Source organism: Manis javanica, chromosome 11 (genome assembly GCF_040802235.1).
Source record: "Manis javanica isolate MJ-LG chromosome 11, MJ_LKY, whole genome shotgun sequence".
Classification (NCBI taxonomy): Eukaryota; Metazoa; Chordata; class Mammalia; order Pholidota; family Manidae; genus Manis; species Manis javanica.
In genome coordinates, this window is record NC_133166.1 from 106602853 (window position 1) to 106625638 (window position 22786).

The following is a 22786-nucleotide window of genomic DNA, read 5'->3' on the forward strand; positions in this document are numbered from 1 at the left end:
AGGAATTCAGGATGGAAACAGAGCCGGCCTTCTCACAGCCGACTTACAAAACTACAAATAGCATCTGCGGAGATTCGTGAGAGAAGCGGCAGGAACTCAGCAGGAGTGCCTCTCAGCTGGGAAGACCTCTGAGGCGCTGAGCGTGAACCGAGATGCCAAGGGCGGGCCTCACGCAAACGCCCCGCAAGGCAGATGCTGGCACCCTCTCTTTCCAGATCTGCATGTCGTTACTAAAGCAGGGTTCATTAAAGAACCCAGGACTTTGGATTCCAAATTCCCACATCTCTGAACCATGAAAATATTTTTAAAAAATGCACAAATTCATGTTTTGAATCTCCTCTCCTTAATCTCCTATGCCACTTAGTCCCTCAAGCTGAAAGCTAGCAATATGAGGAAGGGGAGAATCTGCTATTATTATTACATAACTACAATTAATAATTCTTATTAATAAGGCATCATGTTATCTTGTTCAAGATTTGTTAAATAAAGAGCAAAGTTAATTTTGCTTAAAAGTTTTCAGTTCTCAAATTCCAACATATTCTCTTGGAAGGAATGAGTTTCCCAGGGTTTTAATTCCAAAAGAAATAGGCTTTTTTAAGTGAAATCTTCTATTTTGTATGGATGAAGCCATCATATCTATTTGACTATTAGATTTAGAGACTAAGTATTGATAGGGGTGAAGGAAGAATATACAACCTTTTTAGGTAGGTAAAGCTAACCGCAGAGGATTTACAATGCTAGAAAACTGGATGAAAAACTTGAACATTCCTGGCATAGCATTCTCCAGGAGCAGATGTCTGCCCGGCCACTGCACCCAGTCAGATCACCATCTGGGACCTCACCTGCCTCCAAGAGGACTAACCATTTATTATTTGACTTTGGTTTGACTTGGGACCGGCAACAGGTGAAATAAAGCCAAGTGGCTCGAGTTTGCGTCTTCTGACATAAAATATCAAAGAAAATAACGACTCCTTTGGTTAGTAGATTGAAGGTTTCAAACTATGGCTTGGTACTGAATTAATACAACAGTTACTGTTGACGTAAGGAAGACCTTTTTCATAGAATCTGTACACCAAACACTATATAAAGAAGTATTTCCCAATAAGGGGCCTATACTTAAGTGACTTTTGCTGATGTAAATACAGATGCTTCTAATGATAAGTCACTGGTACTATGTGCCAGGCATTGTGCTAAGTTCTTCACACTACTTATGCCATTTAACCCTCCCAATGATGCTTTAGGTAGACCATTAGTATTTTGACTTTACAGCGGGGAAACCGAGGTGACCTGAGCTGCCTATGGATGCAAGTAGAACAGCGATCTGAACTCACGCCTGCAGGCTTGCCACTGGGCCACTGACCCCCCTCAGCAGTACATACCTAGTTAGGAGTGCCTCCCTCTTCCTCCCTTCCTGCTTCATCTACTATTTTTCCAGAACCAAATCGTAAGACTTAACTCTCCTGTGTGGCATAGAGTGAAGACAACAAGGTCCGGAATCAGAAAAACTGGCGGGGGGCCTGGGCCACCTCAGACTCCGCAATGTGGCCCCGGGCACATCGGCCACGCTCTGAAGCCAGTCACATTCTGTGAAATTACTGTAACCCTCACGATGTGCTATATGTAAAGAGTACTTCCCAAATAAAGAAAAGTTCTACACATTAATTAGAATGATGGCTGCAGGGACTGGGGGAGGAGGCAACCGGGAACCACTCTTTAATGGGTGCAGAGTGGTGATGGCCAAAATGCTCAATTTCATGTTAGGTACATTATTCCACAATTAAAAAAATATCAAAAAAAACCTGTACCTTAAAAGAAATCCCACACAGATGATAGCCCTGCTCATACGACGACTGCTTTCTTGTATGACAAGCGGCAGGAAGGATCATCTGAGGCACGACCAATGCTTACTCGTTGCCAAGACTGGACAAAATCATGCACAACCAGCCTGTGGTCAGTCTGCACTCGGGTCACCCCCACCTCTGTGGAAGGCAGACATCCACGCACCCCCAGTGAAGCTAAGGGCACTGGTGTGCATGACTGTGGAGATGGCCGCCTCTGAAGCCCAGGGCGCCCAGGACCACGCATGTGGCAGAGCCCGGCCCCGTGGGAAAGTCGTGGGATCCTCTGCACATCCCAGTGATGACGTTCTTAGATTTCATTGGAAAGGATGGCAGAGACAAAGTAGGTCTAATTGTGAAAATAACACCAAAGCGTGTTTCAGGAACCGCGGATGCACGTATGTGCGAACGTCTCAGTTCCAGGCCTGACGGTGCGACTTACACAGGTCGCTGAGCCCCGATTTCCTTACCCACAGCCGATTTCCTTGGCCTCAGCAGCGGTGCAGCTTCTCTGCTCTGGTAAAACCCTAGGATTCAACACCTTCCCAGGGCCAAAGCCAGAGTTGCCATCAGAGGTCTGGGTGGCTCAGGGTGCGAGGTTCGCGCGGAGGCCCCGCACACAGACCCCGGCTCTCCGTGCCGCTGATCACTGGCGGGTCTATGTAATGTGCAGGTTGAGAAGGGCCTTCTCCTGACAAAACAGGACCGACAGGACCAGCCCGTGTGGAACACACTGGTGGGTGGGAAGGAGGAGCCGAAAGGAAGAGCAGAGACGTCAGGTTTGCACAGGACTCGGCCACCACGCCCATGGGACCAGGATCCCAGGACCTGGGGCGCAGTTGCACCTCACACTGAGGGGCTCCTTCCCTTGGTAAAGACTCTGCCGCCCATCCACACGCTGCCTGGTGCAATGCGGTTTGTGGAGCTTAAAGTTTCCACGTGATGGAAGGCCTTTAACTTTCATTTCTGCTTTTGGTCCCTGGCTTGACTGGCCTATTCGGAATTTAGCCGTCTTAACCAAACCCAGCCAGAGCTCAAGCTTGGCTCAGCGGATTCTATCAGTAAACCAGAAAGGCTGATTAACCAATTGTTCAGACGTGAGTCCGAGGGGCTGTATTTTGAAATATACCCTAAGGCCTCAAAAGGTCACTGTGTGGCCGGACCTGAGCTATGTTGTTAGCCCACTAACCTCTTCTGGGTCAGAACTGATACAGCCACTTTATTCTGAGAGTTTAACAGCTGAGTGGCCCTGCCGTGCAGGGAGAACGCCCACCAGAGCAACCGATGTCCTCATGCCGACTATCAGTTTGCCAGGCTAACACACCTCTGAAAAATCATCCCACTCGACAGCAGTACTTAGCAAAATGACAGTATTAGTTCTAACAACTAAAAAATGATGAATATTTTAGGCATAAGCTATTCGGAAATATGCCTTAATAAATGCTATTTAGGCAATTATATTCTTGTGCCAGCAGATAACAAATGATAATTACTTCTTCCACGGCTATAAATATGTATTGATTAAGTTCAAACTTGGAACTCCAAAATGAATTACATCTCATCACTGCTAAACTGCTTTGCTCACTGAAAGAAAAAAAAAGTCCACATAACACCTATTATACTGCATTTAATTAAGACAAGCATCAACTTTATGTGCCATTATTTGCTTCTACCAAATCTCTATGGTGTAAATATTGACCGGTGGCATCTCTTGAATGCTAATCAATCCCTTCTGAATTTCAGATGATTACATACATTTTAGGAAATGCTTATTTCCCCACATGCATATCCACCCTCAGCTGCACAGCTTTCAGGGAGGCGTCAGTAAGAAGATATGCATAGTTATTTGACAAGTGTCTACTGAGCATTTTTCTAAATTAGAGTATCACATATGAAAAGGTAAAAACCGGGACTGAATGCTAATCATAAGAACCACCCTGGGGTGTCTCTTTTGCTGATCTGACTTCATGAGGAACAATTTAACCAAATGCACTTGGGTAAAGATGAGAGGTGCGTGTACTGCATCACCAGACTTAGCAAGCGTGTGTGTGTGTGTGTGTGTGTGTCTGTGTGTGATCACATTTAGAGGAAGGCTGTACTAAACATGACCAGCCTCAGAAAAGACAACTACGGCATCATGAGGACACCGGCTGTGCCGTAGGAGACCATCTTTCATGCAGACACATAACACAGTCTCACAGCCCATAGACGCCTGTGTCTGTTTCAGAACCGAGTTAATGAGTTGATACTCAGACATACGTCATGATGCACACATACAAATATTTACCAGTTTTCTGCCTTCTGAAGCTCTCCTCTGACAGCCCTTCCGGAGGGAGGTGGCCAGCTAAGGAGGAGGAACAGGTGCGCCCAGCTGGCTTCCGCGGCGAGCTGGAGATCTGCTTTCCCAAGAACAGGACCTGCGCCCTCTCTGACTTACGCATGAAAGTGCATTTTTCTTCAGGTGCGGTGAACGCAGTTTGATCACTGCGATCAGATTTCTCTGTTGGATTCATAAACCTCTTGCATTAACCAGATTTAATGTTGCTAAAAAGCAGAAGGGGGATTCGTTTTTCCTTTTGTTTCTGTTACTTTGCTTAACACTGCTTCCTTACGCACAAACACACGCACATGGACCTTTGGTGTAATGGCAAAAAACTCAGGCCCAACAAGTTGTCTCTGCAGGAGAATTGGAGGAGGTGGGGCAGAAAATGCACCTTCCTTTGTAACCCCCTGCATCCCCTTTTCCAAAGGTGTGTCCTCCAGTATTTCCAGGCGACTCTGCAAGTGCTGAGGGGAGGGAGCACCAGGACCCCAGTCCTGCCCGCGCGCACACCCCCGCGGGGCGGGCAGCTGGGAACGCCTGAGAACCGGGGTCCTGAGCGCAATGCAGGCCCAAACAACTTTTCTTTCCCAGCCAGACAACCTAACTGGCCCACTGTCAGGTGATCCTGCAGATGCCTCCTCGGCACGCGAGGGGGAATTCTGAGAAACCTTTGTGGTTTATACTGCAATGCCGGGCTAACATCTGGACCCACATTAGCAGGTGGAAACGCAGTTTAAGCAACCAGTTTACAGCTTGCCCTGCCCGACAGGACATCCTTCCCAGGGGTAGCAAACAAGCCAGACGGGACGAGAGGCTGTGCACAGGGGAGTCTGCTCATCAGAGGGGAGTTCTCTGCGACCTTGCTGGGAGCTTCATAACAGTCCATCCTGCTGGGCAGGAGCAAGCAGTCCTCCCTGAAGGGGGCCCTACCTGAACTGCCCCGACTTCTGGGCTGTGTTGACAGGGCAGCCTTTTGTGGGCCTCCCTAATGACTGGGCGGTTACTCTTCCCACAAGCTCTTGTTGTCTCTTGTCCAGTGAAACGTGGGATCAACAGTTGCCCTGCAATTCTTTGCCTGTTTTATAAAGCCTTCATTTTTCAAATATAAACATATGAAGTATGTGTATAGAGTCTGGTCCTGACAGGAGAGGGTGCCTATGTGACCATTCCTCCTGAGTCTTACGCTCTTCACAGGGGCACCGGGGGCTCGGATCACACAAAGCCCACCTCCCTGTTGCTTTACCAATGGCCCCATTGCAAGCTTGGACAAAGTGTCTTGGCCAGGTGCTGACCCTGAATGCCAGGAGGAGAAATGGTGTACTTAGGCAAGGGAAAACAAGGGACAGACCTTTACTTAAATACCAAAGCAGAATTACAAATAAAGAACAAATACCCATCATATCAAAAACTAAGCCTTCTGGAAAACTAAGCCCTGAAAACAAACTTCCTTTCTGGGAAGACTGAACTCATCCCACTGGTCCGCTGGCAAACACGGTGCAATATGACTATTTGCACGGCCAGGATCGCATTCACGAGCAGAGTGACGGTGAACCCTCTGGCAAAGTAGAGGTTCTACCTGGAGAGGGAATCTGCTGATTCTCCCCACCAAGGAGCTGCTTCTCCGGAACCTTATGACACGTTTGCTCCCCTTTTTCTATTTTAGGGTTTTCAGTGCCAGTGACCACCGAAGGGGAAGAGGATGACCGAGTCATGTTCTTTCAGTGAGTCCTTTTACCATCACAAAGAGCTCTAACACATGAGAAAATAGACACGCAGGTAATGAAGGCTTACAGTCACTTAGTTTTTCTAAGTCTGGGGACTGCTCCAAAGAAAATGTCAAACCAAAGAGACAACAATAAGCTCTAAGGAGGGATTCTTAGGACAGGGAGTACAAGGGTTGGTCAATGCTTCCTACTGGCTCATGGAAACCTTGGAACTCAGAGGTCCCAGAGACAAAGACAGAGACAACTTACGATATATTTAGAAGCCAGGGGCAATAAAAGTTTTCTAATAATTTAGTGTACTTAATAAAAATTGGAGAGAGTCATGTAAAGCAGTTTCCCATTTCTATCCAAGAAAGGATGGTTTTCTGTTTTGACCCATTCTTCAGGTGACTGTCCCAGTTCCCTACATCATTTTGTCTACAGAGATGGCGCCTTGGTATGTAGGTGATATTTAAAAAATACTGATGTGTAAGTTCACATGTCCCTGCAGTGGACAGTGGGCCCCAGCAGAGAAAACACGGTCTGGCGCCTGGGGTTGCTAGCTCTAGAACCGGCTCTGGGCCTTAAATGTTGGATAAATCACCTAATTTTTACAACTAGAAAATAGGAGGGAGATGACCTCTTGGTCCCTTCCCCAGTAAGGGAGAAAGTAAGTGGTTCATGCCTGAAGGTGTTTCATGACGGACACCACCGAAGAGGGGAGTTGGACTCAGCCTCTATTTTACATTAAGAATCCCCCCCTTCCTAAGGTGCAGACTTACATCCTTACTGTCTAAAGCAAAAAAGATGTCAGATTCTCTAATATTTATGCATAGGACCTATTCCCTAACTCCCTTTCTCTCAATTTTGTACTTGTACTTTTTTAAAACTAATTTTTCCTAGTTCCCATTAGTTTCTTTTTAAATCTACATGTTGCAAGGAGAAGCATTCTTTTATTCATGAATACAGTGTTATTTAAAACCCACATGTCAGGTGGTAGGCTAGGAGCAGAACATATACTTCCTGCGTCCGTGGACATTCTAGTCTGTTACTCTGGGAAGTAAGAGGCCTTTGCAAAGAAACCTGGAACCGGAGAGCCCTGTTTAGTGTAGGGCTTGGTCAGCTTAAAGTAGCCACACAGACAAGGAGAAAAATGTCCTGCTCTGCCTAACGTATACTCATTTTCTCCTTCCAAATTATGGTTTTGAAGGTCTTAAGGACCTGAGAGTGTGACCCATCCATTTTCAAAACCCTTTCCAACTAGTGCATCAAGTCACACACATACTATTCTTTCTGGGACATTTCAGCAATTGCTTAGATGGTCGTTTCTGTTTTCTGAACTGCGCCCACTGCTCACAGTGGGGGCTCGGGTGGGTGATGAGGGCATCTGAAGGGCAGGAGCCTTCTCAGGTGAGTCATTCCCGAGGCGACCGCAACCCACTGTCCCAGGGGTCGCCTCCATGTGGGTGAGTCCCACCCGGGATGCACTGCGGTGTAAATGAATGTCACATTCAGAATCTGGAAATTCGGTGTGGACCAAAGAACTACCATGATTAACAAAGATGGTTCTGTCCGTCCGTTCTCATGTAACCAGGGCTCTGTCAACGCTAAGAAGGAGGCATGGCATCTCCCAGCCGCTGAAGGGCTGAGCCGCATCGGCCTGGGACAGAACCGTGCCTGCGGCCTGGTTCTCATCCTTATGTGCCCGGATCGTGCTGCAAGCCGGCTTTCCCCAAGGGCTTCTATGAATGAGCATCTCCTCTTATAAACCGGAAGGATGAAAATCCTAATAGCAATAGAGCATTTAATTTTAAGAAGGTGTCTGCCAGGCAGTCCTTTGGAAAAACTAGTCTCAGAAAAATAACTGGTACCTGAGGCAGGGCTTTGGGTAAACCCCCAGCCGGGACCCGTCACTAACTGCTGCGGCACAGGTTCTGCTCCGAGTGTAAAACCAAGTCCGCTTATACATCTATGGGGTAACACCCTGTTGGTCCCTACTGTGTGCCAAGCAATGTGCTAGGAGCCTGGAATCCGGAGAAAAATGTGGGGTGCTCTCTGACCCCACTGGGGGCTCGGCCGGGACCCAGGCCCACACTGCCCGGAGGTGCCTGCGCGGAGCCGAACCGTCCTCCCCTCATCTCCGCGGACTTCCGCAGCCCAAACTTAAGAGACTTGGGGTGTATGTCAGCTGCTGTCCAGGCTGGGGAAACCTCAAAAAGGAGTAACGATTCCTTTAACTCAGCTGAGTATGAAAAAAAAAAAGCTCTCAGAAGCCCTGGAAGTCACACCATAACAGGGGTGTTTGCTAGGGGCAGGAGGGGCATGTGGCCCTTGGACTTTCTCTCGCCCCGGGGATGCAGCCAGAGTCCGGCAGGGCCTGGCCACTGGGTCTTGAGGCTGAGGACACCGAGACCAGAGCCATACCGTAGTTGGCACAGTCCCGTCCCCTGCTGCCTCGCGCACTTACGCCGCATTACCATCGCTGATGCTGACGGGCTTGAATGCACAACGACATTATTTAGGTCAGGACTCTGCAACTAAAGGCCGCATGACTGCTTCCTGGTTCTGCGTTTGTTTCTAGAGATGGAGCTGGTGGCGATTCTACTCATCTCTGGAGCACGTGCAGTAATGGCACTGCCTGGGCAGCGCGACCCCACACACTTCGCCCTCTGTGAGTTATCTCTGCATTCGCTGGGGACAGACAGCAAGCCTCCTTTCACCGGCCACTCTGATTCCTTCTTATAGAAGGTGGGAGTATAGACCAATAATCCTTATTTTGGCCTCTCCTGGGTCATCAATTTTAATTAGCCAAATTAGACTATCTCCTTTTCTGCCAAGTTATCAATGGGCTCAAATTAGGTTATCTCTTAGTTAGGCAAATATATGTATATATATAGTAATTTAACAGGATTTTAAGAAAACATTACAACCAGGAGCAACTGGCCTCTAGAGTCTACTATACACAGAGAAATATCCTGAGGGAGGGGTATTTTTAATTTTAGTATTTTTTTAACCAGCTTAATCAGTTGATGTTTGCTCATGGATACAATCTGAAGAAAATAATCTTTTCAAGAAATTGAAGAATGATTTTAGAAGGATGGTTGCTACTGGAATTGGCTTTGACTGAGATCAGCTGCTGTTCTTGGAGATTCTTGGTCAAAGCACCCAGAGACCTGGCACTCATCCTAGACTTTTCCCTCACAGCGCCGTCGCACGCCGTGGTTCACACCCTCCAGTGTCCGTGTCCCCTCATCCCCAGGCCCGTGGACGGTTAAGACCACCTTTGAACAGTTTCCAGCCCCGCTCGGACCAGAAAGGCAAGTCAACGTTTGTCACTTGCCCCTTTTAAAAGAATCCTGCTCTATATCCTGTTGGCTTACAGAAAGGAGCCCGGGGCCCCAACTGGTCAGCACCGTGCTCCCAGGGCTACCTCCGGGCCCGACACACAGTAAATGCTCTAAGTATTTGTTGAATGTCCCCAGGGTCTTCCGTGACCAGGCTCCTGCTTCCCTCTCCAGCCATATCCGGGGCTTCCCTGCAGCCATACGGGATTCCTAGGATTCCTGGACTCTTCCGCTGTCTCTTGCCTGCTTTTGCACCAGCTGTACCTTCCACACAGCACACTTTCTCTGCTTCAGCTCACACCTGCCTTCTTGTACCACATCTGTGTGCAAAACTCTGTTTCCTCTCTCACTGGGAGAATATTGCTGCAGCCCTCTCTCAACACAGCCCCTAGCCTCCGATCCATCCACAAAATCCTCATTTTCCTCCAGGCTGGAGGTTGGGCTGGGATTGGAATGTGTCAGGTCTCAGTCTAAGGGCTCGTGTGGGTTTGGGATGGCAGGTACCGGCTCCAGACTTGGGCTCGGGTCCCGAGGGTGATCCTGGTATTTCACTCATTCCCATGACAGATAAAAGAGGTGTTTGTGGGCTGGCCTGGGTACCTAAGTTTAATTATCCACATACCTCGATAAAGCTACCCCCAAAAAGATTAATTATTGTTAAAAGGGGGAAAAAAATGTTTTCCATCCATAAACTGGAAACCTGGCCTTCACCGCCAGTTCCTTCTTCCCTGCCTCTTTCAAAAGGAACTCTTGATCGGAACTCTCTGACCTTGACGTGAAAGTCATCGCTAAGAGGCTCTAAGACCTCTTACACATATGTTACCCCATTTTTCACTTAATTACTGGTCAAATATACTAGTTGAAAAGACTAAGCTCTTGCTGTAACCAGAATAACTTGTGGGATTACAGCAAGCAGGCTCAGGCTACCTTCCTCTTTATTTTCTGAGAGCTGTTCTCGGGTAAAAGATGTAGACTTCCTTGAGTAGAACTTTCCTATTTCTTGTGGTTAATACAGAAATCACACAGCATGCAGTCCTGGCACTGTAAACCTTTGAACATGACATCTATGAAATTCTGTTGTCTTTTTACATTTTCAGTAACATTTCTTTTCGCTATATTTATCACATTTTCCAAAATACGAAAATGTTCTTTTTATTTTACATGTTGACTACATGCGAAAAATTGACTCCGGTTCTATTACTTCAAACTCTCCCTTTATTAGCAACAGTTGTGTGGTGCTGTCAAGAAGAATTTTAAGACGAAAATACCAAATTTGGGGAGTGGACACATCTGTTTTACTTTGCCATTTTATTGTTTTATTTCTTAGGATATGAATTCACAACTATCTTGTAACTGAAGACTAAAGAAAAAACATGTGTTAGCAAATCTGATTTCTGCATTTTTTTTTTCATTCAAGGGAAGTTGCCTCCCTCAGCTGTCTGCCAATAAGTAATAAATGGGGACTTGGCGAAAAGTTTATTTAAGTTGGCTTTATTAAGCCAACAAAATAAAGAAATCAAGTATGGGACAGGCAGAAAAATCTGTTCCTTTGAAGTCAATAAAAATCCATCTCCTTAATCCTTTTTTTATTCCAAGCAGTGGTGATTTTTCTCAACTGACTCACTGAGAACCTTGATTCAGCCAATCTGTCTTGCTTAGTTATCCTTGTCCTCCAAAGCTTCCTTAAGAAGCATCGTTTCCCCTTGACAAGCATCATCTTTTACACCGGCAGAATGGTGCACTTGGGTATAAACATTCTCGACTTAACCCGGGTACAGATTTAAGAAACCGGTTTTTAATTACTATCCATATTTTCAAGAATAAAAACAGCAGTAGCTAGCAAGCTGAAGCAAAAGGCATATAGAAAGGACCGAAAGAAAGAGGGCTAAAATTCGAGGCCGCGTCTTTCCTAAGTGATCTCCATTCAAACCCGTCACAGCGTTGGGAGTGCTGCCTATGGACTTGTTCCATTATGGAGGAAAATGTGGGAATCCACTCCAAAACCCCCTTTTCCATACATACCCAACCTATCCTCTTAAGGGCCATGAATCATGCAGAGCACATACATAAAAATACATTCGTCTCATGATGTTATGCTTGAAAAGAAGGGCTTTATCCTGGTAGAACAAACACACACACTGACTTTAAGACACTCAAGGTTCGGTATCATCCAGTAACCTGCGGGTGTACGTAGCACAAGAAAAGAATTCCTTACCTAAACTGAAAAGCACCAAGAATTTCAGACACACGAACTCTCGTTGATCGAACTGGAGAGACCGAAGCTTTGCCACTAATTCCTGTGCGTGACTCATGAGATTGTTGAGGGTGGCCCCCGCTTGTGACGCTATTATGGAATAGTCCACCTGTAACAGAACCACAGCTTTAACGACTATCAGAATCAGAAATATGTATTTCCCTTGAGACGCTTGGAACTGTGGGTAAAATCAGACCGCAGGATCCATTTATAACGGAGGGGGCTTTTCCCATAAAGTAGTCGGGGGTATTCTGATTGTAACATGGATCATCATTGGCCTGACCCATCTCACCATTTTGCTAACAACCTTCGTAGGGAACAGGCTTTGACTCCCTTTATTTTACAGGTATATTATCTTTATCTTTTTTCTGTTGCGAAACTGCATCATCACATAAGATTCACGTTTAGCTCTCATGAGTACATTTAAAGAAAAATACACTGTACACAAAAAGTGAATCCAGGACAGAGTTCTATGAGCACACAAGGACAGTAACTAATATAGGAGTGGAGTGAAGGCACAGATGTTTCCGTTTTTATGAAGAGATACATTTTAAAGTAACCATCATTCAAGGCTGCATGCTTATGTGATGAAGGAATCATAGGTACATTAGTTTGCTATTTCCTAAAAAGCTACAACTACTGTTTTCACAGGATTACTGATACATTCCTGTCTAAAGACAACAATGATCTTAGGAAGAAGAATAACTTCTGAATTTGGGGGGAAAAAAAAAAAAGCTTATTACCTTGTTTACTTAAAAGCTACTTCGATGCACCATGTCACATTATTCACGGGGGCAGAAGAAGTTAAGTTTATAGCGATAAGCTGACGTGCTGGATGGCTGTGGACGGACGCCCTGGCTTGGCTGCTGCAATCACAGTGCGTGGGGAGAGCCCGGCTGGCACCTGACGCTCTGCTCCCACCTGCCTTCCTGGAGAACTCTTGGGCAACCGGATCCTCTTTTAGGTGCATTTAATATTTGCAGTGGCAGCAAATTTGTCTGGGAGGCAAGCCCTCACCTGTCACTCACGCAGAGCAGACTGTATTAAATTTTTATATTTATTGACATTTCATTACCATAATTGACTGCATTTGCTTCTCTAGGAGAAGGCACAGGGCTGCCTCCTAAGCAGGAGAACTAGTCCCCCGAGTAGAATTTGCAATTAAAAACGAGGCAGAATGGATTTTTTTTTTTACTGTGTAAATATGATGAGTTGAATTTTCAGCTTTAACCAGAGAATGCTGGGTGTACAGAAACCTTTTTCAAGAGTGAGAAAAATTATGAGTCAGTGGAAAGATGACCCCCAAAGGTGTCCATCAGTTTATGTGGCCTCAACTAGGCCACTGTTAGTGTGTGTTCTAGGAGGCTCTCCCCTCAGACACAGCACTGTCCCTGTTTTGTCCCTGGGCAGACATCTGTCCCTTAAATGTAAACATCAAACATTCTGAGAGCTCCTTAGGTTTCTGCTTGAGAACGTGTGAAGGGAAAGGGCTGGTACCCAGGCAGCCTGAGCCCCGAGCACATTATGAGGATAGGCCTGGCACCAAAGGGGCATCTCAACGGTGCCGCCACAGGTTCCCTTACAGAACCTCCTACCCTAACGACCCCTTCTTAAGTGGTGCCCACGCCCTAGATTCTTCAAAACCTGCACATAGGCCAGCTGCTCCAGGGGATGATGATGGTAACACAGCCGACAAACAGGAGAGGGGGGAGACGATGGCGAGGACGCCCAGTGGGGCCACACAAGTGGAAGGAACCCGACACGGAAGAGGCGGCGATCCCGGCCACTGCGGCCACTTGAGCGCGGAAGCGCCTTGGGCTCAACATGTGAGTCTCCGTCCCTGGGTGTCCTGACGGCTGAACCATGCAGGTGAGCCAGGTGACGATAGGGTGCCTCCTGCGTCTGCGGTTCTCAGGGCGTGAGGGTAGCGGGGACATGCCACCTATTGAAGCTCCGAATCCCGCTAAATGCTCACTGCTCCTGTAGCTTAGTGTGCACAGAGTGCATTTTAAGCAAAATCACTAGACTCCCTAAACCAGGAGCTATCCTGAAGCAAATCACAAGTACGTCGGTAATAGTATTTTTAATTTTTAAGACAGGGTTAAATTTTGAAATGTCGTTCTGACAGCCGTGTAATGAGTTTAGCTACTAGAACTTCCCACCTGAAACTGCAGCACATAACTGAAATGAACCTCAGTATTTTTTTTAGATGGGTTAATTAAAATTCAGTATGTGCGTAGTTCTAACAGGTGTGTAATAATAAATTCAACTATTACAACTTCGTACTTAAAAAGAATGCCCTGTAACTGAAAGGACTGAACTTGTTTCTTAGGATCCTGTATGCAGCAAGTAGCCTATAGTGAGATGGACTTTGGGAAATGTTATTGCAACAAGTTTATCGCTATATATTTATTTACACACTGATTTGAAAGCTCAAACATGCTTATTAAATAGGGGCTATGGTAACCCTTCCTTCAAGGATAATTTATCAAACCGCACGACTCTGAAGGAGGACAGGTAATTCATTCCTGAAACAGCACACAGATCTGCAACTTCCTTACATTTTATTACAAACGTAATTATTTTTTCATTGTTGAATGCAGAGTTTGAGCTCATTTCATGAGCAGCTGGCCTTGTCTTTTATGTACTTAGTAAAATTAATTTATTGCTCGCTTACATGTAATCTTTGTGTCATTAAATTCAAGGCAAATATTGAAGAAATACTATAAGCTGATGTCCCCTTTGGATAAATTTCACTCATCATGAAGGTAGAAACAGTTTAGCTAAATTGCTTTTAGTTCTAATAGCTGAAATTTTTAATGACTTGTAAGATGCCTGTCACTTTAATATGATACACAATAATAGAAGATAATGAATATATTGCCGGCAGACCATTCCCTTAGGATGATATTACAGTGGCTGTTAATTAGCTACAATATGCAAATACGAAAAGTGACCCACTTCAAAGTACTCAATTGTTATTTTATGTATATACATACATATATATATATATAAATAGATACAGATGTGTATGTTTTGTGTGTGCATATTTAAATACTGGACAAAAATGACTTCTTGTCATAATTCTAAGATGCTAAATAATAAAATCGATTTGGCAATGCTTGATATTATTAATAATTATTTCCCTGTTGTTTAACAAGTTTATTTAATAATGTATTTATATAGATGCCTGTTAAAAGACATAATTAAAATGTAACGGCTAACTTACTAGGTGAGAAACACGAATCCTCAGTTCGATACGAGGAACTGGCACCCTGGGCTACTCTTTGCAGTGGGACTATTTCAATTTCTCTGGTTCTGAATGAACTATGAGGGGACTCCATTCTGCAAATGTGTACTGGGCAAACAGCGTGGTAGGCACTGTGCTAGTCACTGGGCTTATAGGAAAGTTGTGCTATTTTATCTTTCTTCTCTATCTCCAATCCAAGTACCAATTCTCTGGAAATCTGCTCATTTTTAAAAATTCAGTCTAGGCTTTTTCTCTCTCCTCTACTGTATTAAATGAACCACATTATTTACCATGAGCTGCATTCAGGAGGAAAAAGCCAGAACCTGGTACCAAGGAGCACCTGGGACCCTGCATTCCTTAGCTGGTCGAGAAGAGCTGCTATGAAGTACTATGTGGGAATGATATACATGCTTTAAGGTGACAGCAAATTGCTCCCCTTTGTGTCAGGACTGTGGCCCCACTATTACAGGCTGAAGCACATTTAATATTACTATTTACCGAAGTACTCAGAATTAACCTTTTCATTTGTTCTAAAGGAATCATCACAGGGCAGTTGAGAAAATTCTACAAGCAAACCTGGAAATTTATGGAGTGATTTGGGAGCACTTCTGGCTAAGGTGAGGCTGAAAAAAGGTAGTGGGGTTTAGTTAAAATGTCACCCAGCAAGCCCATGTCCCTGCTCCCCTGCCCCTGGGACGTCCGAGCACCGTCACCTGCCTCCACCTGTGAAGGAGGGGTGGGCGCAGCACCCTCACTTTACGGGTATTCCCGAAGCCGGACCTGACAGTTCCAGTGACCACCTGATCCCCTCTCACTTCCCCTTCTGGACCTTCTCCCGTCTGGCCTGACCCTGCGTCGGGGGCTTACCTGGGAAAGGGCACAGTGCAAAGGTCAGTCATCAGTCAGCCCATGAACTACACCCCTCACACTGGGGGCAGGACGGTGTCTGATTTCCCCTCCCATCTCTGCCTTCCCTCATTCATCAAGCCTTCAGAAACCTTTTTCAATTAACGGAATAATGGATCCCCTCTCCTAGAGGGCAGTGGTAAGCAGCCCAAAAAGGAAGTAATGCCATTTAATTTGTTTCTGTGGTACCAGCATCATGACTTGATACAGTGTGTCACGGAGGCCGACTTCTATCAGTTTAAGGTCTCTTTGCACAGATCCACCGTGGAGTTCCTTGGCAGAGAATTATTTTATTTTGAAAAGTCGGAAAAGCCCTCATTTAAAATATATTGTGTCCAAAAACTGAAAGAGAACACTTGGTGTAGGGTGGTGGTGTTATGATTTTCTTTTTCCCTAGCTTTCCCTTAATGCTGAAATAATTTTATCATAGTCAGTAATCATCACATTAAAATCTCTTCTAGAAAATTTAAATTTATTCTTACAATGTGTTTACAATGCCCCACCAAAAAAATTTGGGGAAATTCATGTATTTAGGCTAAATAAAAAAAAAGTGAAATTTGTTTTGCTTGGAAATTCCATACAAGCTGTCAGGCCCTGAAATTACTTGAGGACCCCGCCCCCCGCCTCCCCTCCGCCACCCACAGAGACCCTATGCTGAAAGTTAAGTCCTGTGGCAACTGTGAGTTTTACCGAGAGGCAGTATATGGCGTGTTGATTAAAGACACCAACTTTGGCACTGGCTGCCTAGATCTGAATATTCTCCTGAACTCATTTGTTGTGCTTTGACCTTGACTCAACTACATCACCACTCCTTGCCTTAGTTCCTCATATACAAGAGGAAGATTATAGTGTTTTACTCATAGGGCTGGTGACTCCATAAATGTCAGCTTTTTACTGCAATTCTCTGAGACAGATTCCATTATACGCCCCACTGCACAGGCGAGAACTAGGAAACTTGAGAGGTAGAGAGACCAGCTTGCGTTACACAGCCAGTCCAAGATCAGGGATGGAGACTTGAACACAGGTCATTCTGAGACTGAACACTTCACACCCACACACACACCATTTTCACACCAGAGAGCAAGCCATCTGCGCTAGTCATGGGCGTACACGCTACGCATAGTTCAGATGTTATTAGACCATAAATACAATGAAGGGGAAGTTCTCTATTTTTTTGCTTTCTTCAGCTACTTCATATCTTTTTAAAAATCATCCTCCCTTAATATTGCTTTCCTCTTACACTTAATATATTTCTATCTTTCCTTTCACCACGTTCTAACAATCTTCTTAAAAATCAGTATACAGAAATAATGTAGTTTTTTGTAACTGTTGACAAGTATCTAGGTTTCCCCACCCTTGCATTCAGGGAAGTGTTTGCCATTCCAAGAAACTTGTAATTAACATTTTCACGTTATCCCCCTGGCCCACAGGGTAGGAAAACTGCACGTCTACTGCAGTAAAAAGCAGTTGATTATTGTAGAACCACTGCTGGTATCTCAGCCCCACAACAGAAAGTTGGAGGTTAGTTATAAAAGGGGATAGATGATATCTGGGATGTGGTGAGGAGGACTATGTGGGTCTGGAGGCCAAGTTAACTTATTTTAATTAAGCACTTTGGTCAAGGCATGTCAGTTCCAATTCAGTACAATCAGCTAATATTTATCATGCTCCAAAATATTCAGCACTTAGTAGGTGTTGTGCAGACACAAAAATGTCTATGACCCCTCGTGAAAGTATCTCCCTCGCTCTGTCGGGAAGGTCATGTGTTGGGAGAGGCCTCCTTTGCAGCGCTGTACTTCCATCTTAAGGAAGTCCAGGAAGCCCAAAGGTATGTTTAAAATGTTTTGTCTAGCCTATTCCACAAAGGGAAATAAAAAGATCCCCCCATAATTTCCAGGAATGACAACATTCAAGAACTATTAGGCTGTTCACTTGGATCGGGTGGGAAAGAGTAGGGGGAGCTGGACTGAAGTGTGACTCACTTTGCGGGGGTGCTAGGAGAACCCAGGCTGCGGGGGGCGCAGGGGACCCACCAGTTCTGCACCGGGCGTCCCTCCTCCCGTTGTGTCAGCAAAACACAAAGCAGCAATAATTGATACTGAAGATGATCAATACATACCATCAATTCCTTGGCTGCTCTTGGTTTTGAAAATCAGAGAGACAAGAAACGCACTTTCTCTACTTTTTAAATGGTAATCACCTTAACCAGGCAAAATGAAAATTTAAGGCAAAATGAAACATGAAATGAGGAGTATTTCAAAGAGCAGGAATGAAGTGCTCTGAGGAAGGCTGGCACAAACCCATTTGATTTCTGAAACCCAAAAGTAAATGAAATCAAATTAATTTATGGGTTGGTTCCTAGCTGGGCAGGACTGGGGGATGGGCAGCTGGGGGTCTCCCCAGAGCTCAGACTCTGGAAATGGGTACTTCACCTCCAAAGACGTGGATCACTGGATGAAAATGCTGAACAAAATCTGAAGACACAGGAAGTCGAACCCATTAAGACTTATTTTCTCATCTAGAGAGCTTTCCTCCGAGAGGTGCCGAGAGCAGGGACCAGGCAGGGACGGACATGGCTGGACTGATCTATTTTGCAAAAAACCCCCAAAGAGTGCTTGCCTTTAATTTGATTGGGAAAAGGTGATTTATTAATATGATAAATAAACAGCAAATGATGTGGAGATAGCCTTTCATTTTCAAATATGCACTGCTGTGGTTTCACAGCACATAAACATTTATGGCTAGACGTAAAGATCCCGGTGCCTGGGCACCAATGTACTGAGGCACGGCTGACTCCCCTGCAGTGATGCGTGGACAGCAACGGCCCAATGGACTAAGGGGATCACTGTGGTCCACACATTTATTTTAGCAACACACCAGCTACAGAATGGAAGCTAAGACCTGGGATGTGCCAGAATCCCGTAGAGTTGGAATTATGTCTGTGATATACCTTCTCTTCCCCCCAGGTATCTACCAAGCCAACGCCTCTCCTACTTCAAGTCTTTATTCGAGTGTCACCTTCTCAGTAAGGCCCAACCTACTGTTCCTGTTTAGCACTGTAATCTACGGGTCACAGTGCAATGTACACCCACCTGTGTGGGTGGATGCCCTTCTACATAGCGGTTAATTTTTTTTCTTCTTTTACTCAATAGCACTTAGACTGTTAATATATTATAGGTTTGTTACAGGATCATTCTTTATCAACAGCTTCTCCCTGTTACAAAGTTACATTTTGTGACAGTAGTAATCTTTTCCCACTTTGTTCACCAATAAGTGCCAAAGCCCCAGAACAGTGACTGGCACACTGTGGGATGTTCAGTTCAGTCAGTATGCGTGGACTGACTAGCATCCACTCAGAAAGGAGTAGAAACTAACTAACAGTAATTTCCTCTCTGTCTTCCTTTTGAATGGTGCCTGGCTCTTCAACTAAAAGTCCTATCCCTTCTCATGTGCTTGCGTTTATGCCAAATATTTAGATAATGTTACGATTTTTGAATGAGCCTTTCCCACCAATACAATTCCAAACTAGTAAGGATTCCACCATTTATAAGGTTTTTACATTGCCGACAAACACACGTAGTGGGTTAATGCAAAAACACGTGGAAAAAGCCCTTGGTACTAACCATTAATTCTGACCTAGCAATTGTTCTGACCCTTCAAAGCACAACTTTCCATCCAGCCGACTGGAAGCCACAGAATGCTGGTGATTATGTTTGCTTTTACAAGTCTAACTGTAATCATGGGAGCAGCAATGAAGCTCACCGAGTCAGCTTTCCACAATTACTTACAGCCAATCTCTTCCTTTCAAAGCACAAGAGTGCTTCTGACCTACTTAAATTCCTGCCATTCTCAACATGCTTAATAAAAATATCATTTTTTTTTTTTAGTCTCTACACTCACTTGTTGCCCAGTAACCAGGAAGATGGATCCTTCCTTCCCGTGGACCACTTGTCGGTAGATGTGGTCGAGAATCAAGAGCTCACTCCAGCAGTTCTGCAGCAGCTTCATTTGGTCATCAACCTGCAAGAGAGGTAGGAAGAAAATGTCACTGTGACTACTTTTTTGTGTGTTTACGTAGTTTTCTACATAAGGTAACTCCCTACCAGCAAGGAAGTGTCCATCTACGGTCGCCAAAGACAGACGCTCAGAAGGTACATCACTGCTCCTGAAGAATCATTATTTTCACTTGGACGGATACTTTTTAGGCCACATATAAATACTTAAGCTAAGTAATTGTAATCAATGAGCTGCTAGGAACAGGTACTCCATTAGCCCGGCTACCTAACACTAATAGAGCTATTAGGGAGGCTTCTGGGAGGCGCGGGCGCCTCAGGCTCTCCTCACCAGACCCCAGGAGAACGGCCTCGCATGCCCTGCGCTCATGTACCCAGAGGTCCATACATGGAACCGGGGCTGACGTTAACAGTACAGAGACGTGAGCAAACCGCCAGACCAAGGAGGTCCATCCAGAGACCACCAGCGTAACACGCTCCTTCTGGCCCCGGTGTTGAGTGAAGTCTGATCGCGCTACAGACTTGGAACAGAACCACCACCAGCCGTGTTCTGCTGATCCGCACCTGCTTTACGGTCTGAACATTTTCCCCAAACTCTAAACTTCAGTGCCCCGATGTGACAACGGGGCAGAGAACAGGGCCTCCCTCATGGATTCAAAGGGAGGCGTGGTGTCACAATGGGCGCTGCACCCACTCGCCATCCTGCCGCCATTCCTCACCAACAAACACGTACCCAGTTCGTGCACCACCCACACACGCACGGCCAATGTGAGCGCACGTGGATCCAGGCTGTGGTTATTTAACCCTTGTCACCTTGTGACGTGCACCAGCCAAAGGCCCTGTACTCGAGTGCCATGGCCATGCTCAGACATGCACTGCACATCTGTCCCTCATGCCGGACGCTGACTTGTGGCCAGTTCTTAAAGTTTTTGTGTATTTCTTTAGATTTGATTCACAGAACATGCCTTTGCAATTAGCAGAAGTGGTACCATTACAATCAATTTGCAGAGGACAGAACAGGGTCTCAGAGCAGTTTAGTGCCTCCAGGATTCTTTTTCTCTCTCTCAAGCTCTAGGCTGTCTCCAAGTTACACGAAGTGGTGCTAGAATTTTCTAAGCCAAATCAATCGAACTCACTTTTAACAGGTTCATTGCTAAGCGGCCACTCAATGGGACTGGATAGTGGGTGACTCTTAGGAATACACAGTACTGAGAGAGCTTGTGGCTGACCTCATTTCTGTGAGTCCAGGACACAGCCAACACCATCAAGAGAGTGGTGGGCATTTCAGATGCGGAACAAAAACAGGGATTTCAGACAGTTACACACTTCCTAGCCACGAGAGCCTGGATAGGCCACTTAATTCTCCAAACCTTATTTTCCCACCTAAAAGTACGTGAGGTAGTTCTTGTGAGGATGACACAAGAGGGTCAGTGGGAAATCCCCTTCGTGAAATGCAAACAACACCCCAGAGCAGGAAGCACCACCCGAAGGCCCCCGACTGCTGGGCCACACTCACTCTGCTTAGACGGGAAAGGCGACTGCAGAGACTGAAGCTACAGTCAGGCTCTGCGATCAGGGAAAGGCAGCCCCACCATCTCCATCAGAAACACCTCCAACCAGAATTTCAACCATGAAGTTAACATGTTTCTGAGAGCCACATTTGGTGGGTGTAAGCGCCAGACCTGGTGTACAGTGAACAGGGCATGCGGGCTGCACCTTGCGGAGCTCCGTCCCTAGCGGTTTAGTGGCAGTGACGCTCACCCTCCCCTGCAGCAGGAATTCCCTGGAGCACGTGCGTCCCAGGTCATGCTGTGCACAGAGGCAGACACAGACCCCCCTCAACGTTCTCTGCCGACAGGTGGCACCAGGAGCGGTGGTCTGCGACCCAGCACCAGGGACAGATTCCAGGGACCGTGTCTCTCAGATGCTTGGGGTTTCCAAGCAAGTGCACTTTATTCTGCAGGGTTTTATTATATTCTCGTTCCAGCAAATATACCATCAGCATCTTATTTCAAACTTATGGGTCCATGATGGCTCCAGTGTACGTTTTCCTCTGTGATGTAAGGCTTTAGTTACATATTTACACTCTCTTCAGGGAAGCCTAAAAACCCTGCAGTCACAGAGGCCTCCACAGAAACAGTCACCGTACGCGTCACTGCTGCAAAGCATCTCGAGGTGGCAGGGGACAGACACTCCTCCGAGTGTGCTCAGGGACATCGGGAGGGGGCCACTGAAGGGCATTCACACAGCAAGAAAACGTGGTACTCCCATTTTGCACGTGGGAAGATCGAAGAGCCAGGAGATGACCCGCCGGCTGTGGGGAAGGGGAGGAGAGGAGTGGGGGCTCGGCGAGGCCCGTTCCCCGGAGGCATCTCGGGGACGGGCTCTTCCCCTTCGCCCGTGCTGGTTGCCGAGCAGCGGCTAAGAAACACCCGTGGTCCTGGTTTGCCACCATCAAGCCATGTCCACACTGCGAGGTAAGAGAACTGACTTTTCCTGGTCTCTTTTCTCTGGGATGCTGAGAATCCACTTCCAGACAGAGTTTTGTCTTGTGTGTAGAAAAGGAGTCGGGTGGATTTTCAGACCTTATTCCTGAGGCTGTGCACGTGGATATGGGAGAGAGACAGTGAGAAGGGGAGAGAGATGGAGGGATGGAGGTGGGGGGGGTGCGGCAGGGGGAAGGCGGACCGCCGGAGGGAGGGCACATTCTGCTCTCCCGGGCCGCCTGCAGGTTCCTTACAAGGAGCTGGACAGGCTTGTGAAGTCTGCATACATTTCCTGGTTCCTCTGCTTCTTCAGAAGTTGGAGGAATAGGCGAAAATGCCCATTGCCATCATCAGCACTTCATTTTTGGTGTCAAATCTTGTGCTGCTCCTGTCACCCTCTCTTCCTTTGTGCCTGACAGAGAATCTCTGTGACAATCTCCTTGTCGTCACAAAGTCCAGCAGTGGCTCCTGCCTCTGGCGCCCCTGGGGTGTGGGGACGGCAGTGACGGCCGGACCAGAGGCTGTGGCTCCCAGTGACCCCCCCAGCCCAGAGATGCTCCCGAAGGGATGCAGGGCTGCATCGCCCCCGTTTCCCCAAGGATCTGCCCCTCGCCTCTCCGCCGCCGGTGCCCAGCCCTCAAGATGAGCGGGCGGCTCCTCCGCGTCTGT

General features: G+C 46.3%; 1 protein-coding gene across 7 annotated transcripts in view; it reads right to left on the reverse strand.

Annotated features, from left to right (window-relative positions):
* The window catches only part of NR5A2 (nuclear receptor subfamily 5 group A member 2), a 115926-nt gene that overhangs the window by 33865 nt on the left and 59275 nt on the right, over positions 1–22786 (reverse strand). For 6 of the 7 annotated variants that reach the window (XM_037004700.2, XM_037004703.2, XM_017659947.3 and 3 more), the window contains 2 exons: positions 19519–19638; positions 11424–11571 (listed from right to left, as the gene is read on the reverse strand). In XM_037004700.2, the coding sequence (XP_036860595.1) occupies positions 11424–11571; positions 19519–19638 (268 nt within the window). The remainder of the gene's footprint in view (positions 1–11423; positions 11572–19518; positions 19639–22786) is intronic. The other variant, XM_037004702.2, reaches the window with a different exon arrangement.